Source organism: Durio zibethinus, chromosome 10 (genome assembly GCF_047325235.1).
Source record: "Durio zibethinus cultivar Kanyao isolate XHJ-2024 chromosome 10, ASM4732523v1, whole genome shotgun sequence".
NCBI lineage: Eukaryota > Viridiplantae > Streptophyta > Magnoliopsida > Malvales > Malvaceae > Durio > Durio zibethinus.
Window position 1 is genome coordinate 19,750,403 of NC_143171.1, and position 8,136 is coordinate 19,758,538.

An 8,136-nucleotide genomic window follows, 5' to 3' on the forward strand; every position below is an offset into this window, starting at 1 on the left:
AAGTTTTAGGAAAACTATAAAAAAATATTAAAATTAAACATTAATAAAATTTGAAAAATAAATGATAATTATCCAATGATGGAATTTTTAGAAATTACAAATGAATAATTTTTATAAAATTTCTAGGTGAGAATTTTTCTTCTAAATTTAACCTAAATGGTGGAAGAAATGACAAGAAAATTAAAAAATAGTTGTCATATTATTTTCTTAAGGATTAAGAAGCAATTGATGAATAAATAGAATAAAGATATTTCTAAATAGACCCAAATGGTGAAAAATTTAGAAATAAAACTTGTAAAATAAAAATAAATTTTGATAATGAAATTCTTAGTAATCACAAATGGATGATTATCTAAGAAATTTTTAGGTGAGAAGATATTTCTAATTTTGGCCCAAATGGTGGAAGAATTAGATATATTTTCAATAAAAACAAAAATAAAAAAATGATTAAATCATTTTTCGATGATGAAGGCTCTTCAAGAAAACAAATGGGATTCATATATACTTTCGATGTGAGAAATTATTTTTAAGAATTCTACTAGATTGATAGAGAATCTTAAAAGTTATTTCCAATATTTAAATGTTAATAGAAGACCATTAGAATCAAAATCTTAGGATAATTTAAAATAAAATGGTATCATCATTTGGATAGGCATGTAGGGGTGTTATAACCTTCCCTATATGTAATCAAAATCTCGAACCTTATTCTGATTAGTAGACCAAAACTTAATCTTTAAAGATCCTTAGTCAAGCTTAGGAGCTTCCTAAAAGAATAGATTTACTAGATGACTAATCACACCTAGAAAAAAGATTGGTGATGGCTCCTTAAAGTCAAGTCCAGCTATAGGTTAATGGATTTATATGTTATGACAATAAGTTTTAAGCCTAATTTAGCTGGCATCCAAGTTTTAAACCCAGCTTAGCTAGCATTAATCAAGATTTAAGCGCAGATTAGCTGGCACATAGCTTAGTTTAGCTAGCATACAAGCCCAGATTAGTTGAAAAAGTACACACCTTTTTTTTCCCTTTAAGTGGTGAGATCTTTTTAAATCAATAGAAATATCTGTATACAAAATCATTGAATCCATTAAGAGAAATAATTTTTACTTCTTTCATTTCTAATAAAGATTGTCAATTCTCCTAAAAATTTAAGTTTATCTAGGTTTTAAGCCTAGTTTAGTTGACACCTAATGAAAATTTAAGCCCAGTGTAATTGGCATTCAATCAAAATATAAGCCCAATTTAGTTAGCACTAATGAAGTTTTAAGCCTAGTTTATCTAGCACTAATGAAAATTTAAGCCTAGCTTAGTTGCTACTCTGTGAAAATTTAAGCCTAGTATAACTGGTACCTAGGTTTTAAGCCCACCTTAGCTGGCACCTATGTTTTAAGCCCACTTTAGTTGGCACCCAATGAAGATTTAAGCCTAGCTTAGCTAACATTCAATGAAATTTTAGCCTAGATTATCAGACACTCAATGAAGTTTTAAGCCTAGTTTAGTTGGCACTTAATGAAGTTTTAAACCCAATTTAGCTGGCACTGATCAACAAACTTTTAAGCCCAACTTAGCTGACACCTAATGAAATTTAAGCCCAGTTTAACTGATCTCTAATGAAAATTTATGCCTAATGTAGTTGGCACCAATAAAGTTTTAAGCCCGGTTTATTTGGCATCAATAAAAATTTGAGCCAAACTTAGTTGGCACCTAGTGAAAATTTAAGCCTAATTTAGCTGGCACCCAAGTTTTAAGCCAAGCTTAACTGGCACCTAATGAAGATTTAAACCTAGCTTAGTTGGCACTTAATGAAATTTAAACCAAGATTTTCTAGCACTTAATGAAGTTTTAAGCCCAACTTAGTTGGCACCCAATGAAATTTAAGCCTAGTTTTGTTGACATCCAATTAAAATTTAAGCCTAGTATAGTTGGTACCAATAAAAATTTAAGCTTACTTTAGTTAGCATAATAGTCTAGTTTACCTAGCATATAAACCCAAATCAGTGGTCACCCATATTCGACTTACAGTTTAATCTTGGTCATCCTTATCATTTGACCTGCAGTTTAATCTCTGTCATTTCACTCGACTTATGGTTTAATCCCAATCATCCTTACCTTTCAACTCATAATTTAATCCCAATCATCATAAAAAAATAAAAAAGAGAAAAAAATGAAAAAACAAAGAATAATAATCTTCAAAGCCCATTAATGGCCTATTGCTAACCATTAAACAAAAAATAATAATAAAAATATAAAAATCATTAAATAAAAAATAATAAATAATAATAAATAAGTAATATAAATATAAAAAAAACAAATAAAAATGTTATACAAATTCAAATATATATATACAAATAAAATATAAATATATAAAAAATATTAAAGATATTAAAATACATATATCAAAATTATAAAGGGAGTTTGACCTATAATAAAGTCCTAAAAGCCCATAAATATGGCTCTAACCTAAAGATTAAAGAAGCCTATTTGGCTAAAAAGAGGAAAATCGTATGAAAAGCCAAAATACATGCATGAAATTGGGTGGCCAACATGGGAAGCTACTGGAAAAAAAAATATAAAGAGAAGAAAACTACAAAGGGTAACATGTACATGAGAGCAAAAGGGCATGAACGTGAGAAATGGGCATGGTTTGAGGGCCCCGCAACATAAAAACTGAAGAAAACTAAAAAAAACTAGCACTGAAATTGAAAAAATTATAGAGAAAACAAAAAAAAAAGAAAACCAAAAAAGCAAAAAAACTTGAAAAGAAAATGTGGTGGAGGCAGAAAAAGGGATTTTTTCAAAAGAGGCATCCAAGGCATGAGGAAAAATTAAAAGTGGAAACTTGAATAAAGGAAAAGGGAAAGGAGGAGCATTCAGGCAAGAGGAAAACCAAGGGAGAATTTTTGGTAAAAAATAAGAGAAAAAGCCAAGAGAAAATGAAGCATTTGGGTGGAGGAAATAAAAAAAATTTAAGAAAAAAAAATAGGGAAAAGAAAGAGATGAGAAAAACCAATGAAGGAAGAGGTAAAAAAGACACAAAAAAATGGTAGAAAAGCCAGTTGCAAGAAGTGGCAAGCAAACAGAAAAAGAAAGAGGCAGGCATTTGGATAAAAGAATAAAAAGAAAAAAAATTGAGCAAACCAATAGCAAATAGAAGGGAGGAAAAAGAAAAAAAACACCAACAAGCAGGCGACGCAAGTCGATAGAAAAAGTAAAAAAAATAAGGAAGCTACAAAAAAAGCTAGTAGCAGAATTAAAAAAAAAAAGGCAACACAAATAGTAGCAACATGAGAAACCAATTGCCAAAGGAAACAAGAAAGAAAAATGAAGAACTGGGGTACTCGTTTTTTACATGACGTGATTTGGATGAACTTAAAGTTCCATTAGGTTCTGTTTGCATGAAATTCATGCTTTGCATTGAACTTGTCTTGTTTTTCCTTTTCATTTCCTTTGCATTTGTTTAATATATCAAGGTTGCATGGAGTCAAGGTTCATTTTTTTCTATTTGTTTTTTTGTCATTTTTCATTTTTCTGGTTCGACATACTTTGTTTGTAGGAGCATAAGCCTTCATTTCGTGCACTGCATGGGGTATACTTTCTTTTGTAGCTCATATTCATTTAGGAATTAATTGAAAAAAAGCTTTGATTCAAAAGAAAATGCATTTAGGAAACCATATGAGGAGTAAACCATTTTTTTTTTGGTTATATATACATTTCATTATTATTTTGTTAATAAACAAAGACTTAAAACATGAGGCTGATAATTTATTTTTAAAGATTATTTTCATTTATATTTCATATTATTCATATTCATGCACATTTTTTATGTTGGTTAAGCCTGGTTATTATTTAAGTTTCATGAATTTCATTTTCCTTGTTGATCACATTTAAATGTATATTTTAATTTTTATGCAAATTAATTCTTCATGCTTAAATTCCTACTATGAATATAATTTACTTCTTATATATTTTTAGATTTATGCAAAAACTAATAATGATAATTTTTTAAAAAATATATATAACAAAATTCTGAAATCCTTGCTTAGATGTTGGAAAGAATAAAAATGTATTTTAAAAATAATAATAATAGTTTCTTTTGGATATTTTTGTTTACAATAAAATTTATACACTTGTAAAATTATATCAAATAAAAATAAATTGTCTTTTTTTTAAATAAAAATATATATCATTAAATGATAAATTAAATAATAAAAGAATTATTAACACACTTTCACTTTAGTAATCTTGACTAAATTATTATACAAAATATGAAAATTGTTAGAAAATATGTGAAAAAAAATTGAAAAAAAATTATTTTTTTATAAAAATGAAACTATAATAACAATAAAATATATTGTAAAAAAATTTTTAAAAAAAATTGCAATAGTAAAAAGTATACCTTAAAAAAAGTTATTGAAAAAATAAAAAAAATTGATGTATAACACATTACATTTATAGTCCTAAATATGTAGAAGAACTTTTTAGTGACAATTAAGATTAAATAGATAATTTTTAAAATTAAAATGGATATAATAAGTGCTAAAGATAATATTAAAGTTTTTGCATTTATTTGAAATATAAATTTAATAATTAAAGTTCAAATAGATATAATCATTTTGATAATCTTATTATTTAAAAATTTAAAATGAAATTTTTTTTAATTTTCAAAATCTTAAATACAATTACTTGAATTTTTAATGTCTTATGTAAATTTTTAAAAAGATAATTTTTTAAAACAAGATAAAAAAATTATTGAAATATTTTGATAAACTTAATCTTTATAATTTTTAAACATGTTTGAAAGATTTTGATAATTAAATAATTTGTTAAATAAAGTTGTTTGGTAAAAAATTAAAATTATTTATTAAAAACTAAAATCCATATTTCATATTTTTAATTTTAGAATATATATATCTCTAAATTGATTTGATTTTCAATTCTAATTTAAATAATTTTGAAATTTAAAATTTTTAATTTGTAATTAAAAAAAACTATTTTATTTTTTAAAAAACTATCTTACGTATCATTTAAGAGAGTTATTCACATAGATGCTTGTGTGACAAATTTATTTATGTATTTTGTTATATAATATATATATATATAAGATAAAAGTATTTTTTAAACTTTAGAAATTATATAATACTTTTGGGAGCTTTAGAAGGAAAGACCTTCTAATTTTATTGCACTTTTGGGTAGCAATCGAAAAGATTTTATTGTACTTTAAATTTTTTAATAGTAGAACAATTATTTAATCCGTAAATGTAGATAAGTGGCCGCGCCATGTAAATTATAGTGCATTTTGGTTTGGTTGATTTATCTGTGTGTTTTTCCGGTGTTTCTTGGACAAATTTTCAACCGAAGAGCAAAAGTCTAGGCTTAGGCAAAGCTTCAGAGCAAAGGAAGTTAAACTATTAATGAACAGCTTTCCTTAATTGTCACATGACTGAAACGGCACGATGACACCAATTTTGTTCGGCTTAATATATATGAGGTTAGCTATTTTGAATACAAGATCCAACTCCTTCCAAACCACTATCACTAACGATAAAACTGTCTATAAACTATACCTGTACATGGATTTAAGTTTGAACATTAACTCCATTCATTCTACCATATTTATCAGACCAATTCTGATAATAGTCTTCATCAGAATATCTTCAAGGGCACGAAGATAAGCAAGAAGTGATCTCAAAGTTCCTAAAACAGGTATGTTATTCAGGAAATTTTTTACTATATAAGTGAAAGGATTCATCAAATTTTAGTGTGCCTTATCAATTTTCAACTCTTCAATCCTAGCAGCTACCCCGCCATGGCATACAAAAGCCAGTACCAATGCATTTGTTTGGCCTTAATCTTCACAGTTGGTGCTTTAGTTTGTCAAGCCACATCACGCTCTCTTCAAGATGCATCGATGTATGAAAGGCATGAGCAATGGATGACCCGTTATGGACGAGTGTACCAGGACAACAATGAGAGGGAGGGACGTTTCAATATTTTCAAACAAAATGTGGCTCGCATAGAATCTTTCAATAGTGCCAATGACAAACCTTACAAGCTCGGTGTCAATCAATTTGCAGATCTTACAAACGAAGAGTTCATTGCTTCTCGAAATAGGTTCAAGGGCCATATGTGTTCCAACAAGGCTACGACTTTCAAATATGAAAATTTCACTGCATTACCTTCTACCGTGGACTGGAGGAATAAAGGAGCTGTAACACCTGTTAAGGACCAAGGCCAATGTGGTATGTTCAAAGTTTTTATAAGAAATAATGGTTTTTGGTTCTTCTAGCTAATTATTAGTTCTAACTGTCGACGTATGATTGAAATACAGGAAGTTGTTGGGCATTTTCGGCTGTGGCAGCCATGGAAGGGGTTACTAAACTAGCAACAGGTAAGCTAGTTTCCTTGTCTGAGCAGGAGTTGGTTGACTGTGATACCAAAGGTGAAGATCAAGGCTGTCAGGGTGGTTTGATGGACGATGCTTTCCGATTCATCCAGAAAAACAAAGGCCTCACAACTGAATCGAATTACCCTTACAAGGGAGTTGATGGCACATGCAATACCAACAGGGAAGCCAACCATGCAGCCAATATTAATGGACATGAAGATGTGCCAGCCAATAATGAAGAGGCATTACAGAAGGCAGTTGCAAACCAGCCGGTTTCTGTTGCTATTGATGCTGGGGGGTTTGAATTCCAGTTCTACTCAAGTGGTGTATTTACAGGAGATTGTGGCACTGACCTAGATCATGGTGTTGCTGCTGTTGGTTATGGAGTGGATGCTGATGGGACTAAGTATTGGTTAGTAAAGAACTCTTGGGGTACTAGCTGGGGTGAAGAAGGGTACATTAGGATGCAGAGAGATGTTGGCTCAAAGGAAGGCCTTTGTGGCATAGCAATGCAAGCTTCTTACCCTACTGCTTGAACTTCATTACCATAGCCTATATATATATTCTGCTCTCGATGTAATATAAACATATTTAAAACAAACACGAGACCAATAGGAACTCTGATGTCTGCTTTCAATATTCTATATGTGCTTGTATTTTCTAAGAAAAAGGAATTACTGAAGGAATGACTTGTGTATCATATATTACACATTAAATTATTTATCTACTATCGTCTCACTTGCACATCTCAGCTCTTTTATTTTTTAAACCACAATTTTATGACTATTCCAGTGCCATTTTTTAAAATAGAAGGACCATTAATTCATCTTGATTCTGTGTGCTAACGGAAGTTCCTTTTGTGAGTTTAAGAGGGAGAGTGTGAAGGAAGTATCAATATTTGAGAGAGTTGAGAAAACCGCGATAACTAATAAAAATAGTGATGAGCACATCATGTGAAAAAAAAAATGATGACTTGCAGCAGCATCAGCTTGAATTCTTGACAAATGAACAGTAGAAATGGAGTACTTGATAATTAGACTAAAAGGTCTGAAGAGTGAGTATAATCATCTATTTTCTTACGAATATCAAGCAAGAAAAATGATCTGCCAACTATTCTTCTTCCCGAGTAATCCTAAATTTTTTTATTCTTTGTTAAATAATTATTTATTTATGTATATCAAAAAAATATATATTTAATAATATTAATAATGATATAATTATTTTTTTTTCTTTAGACATTAGGATAATTGTAATAATATAGAATTATATTATGTCAAATTTTTATTTACAAAATTTTTACATATATTATAAATTGACACCCTAAAAATAATTTGGGTCCGTTGTTGGTCTCACGTGAGCCAAATTTCCATTGTTGAGGAATCACTCAACTCCAACTCTTTTATGGCTCCACCAGATCATATTGGACCTCAAACAAAAGTTAGAACACAATACATTGCGACATTTTAGCTTCAATATTTAAGGCTGCTAGATAAGGTTTTGTAATCACTGACGGATTTGGGAACCCAATAGTTGAACGTAGGGAAAAAGGAAAACAAAAAGTATTTTTAATAAACTCAAAATTGAGGAATTGTCATCAATTTTCTTTTAATATGATTGGTTATCCAAAAATTTTTATTTTTTTAATAAAACATTTAAAACAAGTTTAAAGTTTATTAAAAAAAATTTATCATATGCGAAATCAGAATTAAGTTCGAGAGTCAATTACGCTTTGGTAAAATATTAGTATTCCC

General features: G+C 28.9%; 1 protein-coding gene across 1 annotated transcript; it reads left to right on the top strand.

Moving 5' to 3' along the window:
* Nucleotides 1-5,666: 5,666 nt before the first annotated feature.
* On the top strand, nucleotides 5,667-6,921 carry LOC149516530 (senescence-specific cysteine protease SAG39-like). Its single transcript, XM_089767297.1, has 2 exons — nucleotides 5,667-6,239; nucleotides 6,329-6,921. Exons 1-2 carry the CDS (start codon nucleotides 5,807-5,809, stop codon nucleotides 6,919-6,921), a joined length of 1,026 nt encoding a protein of 341 aa, XP_089623423.1. The 5' UTR covers nucleotides 5,667-5,806.
* The last annotated feature ends 1,215 nt before the right edge of the window (nucleotides 6,922-8,136 follow it).

Excerpts from the sequence above, each read along its gene's own strand:
- LOC149516530 (XM_089767297.1), top strand. The coding sequence starts at position 5,807 with ATGGCATACAAAAGCCAGTACCAATGCATTTGTTTGGCCTTAATCTTC. Across the intron at positions 6,240-6,328 it reads TAAGGACCAAGGCCAATGTG|GAAGTTGTTGGGCATTTTCG; the intron begins GTATGTTCAAAG and ends ATTGAAATACAG.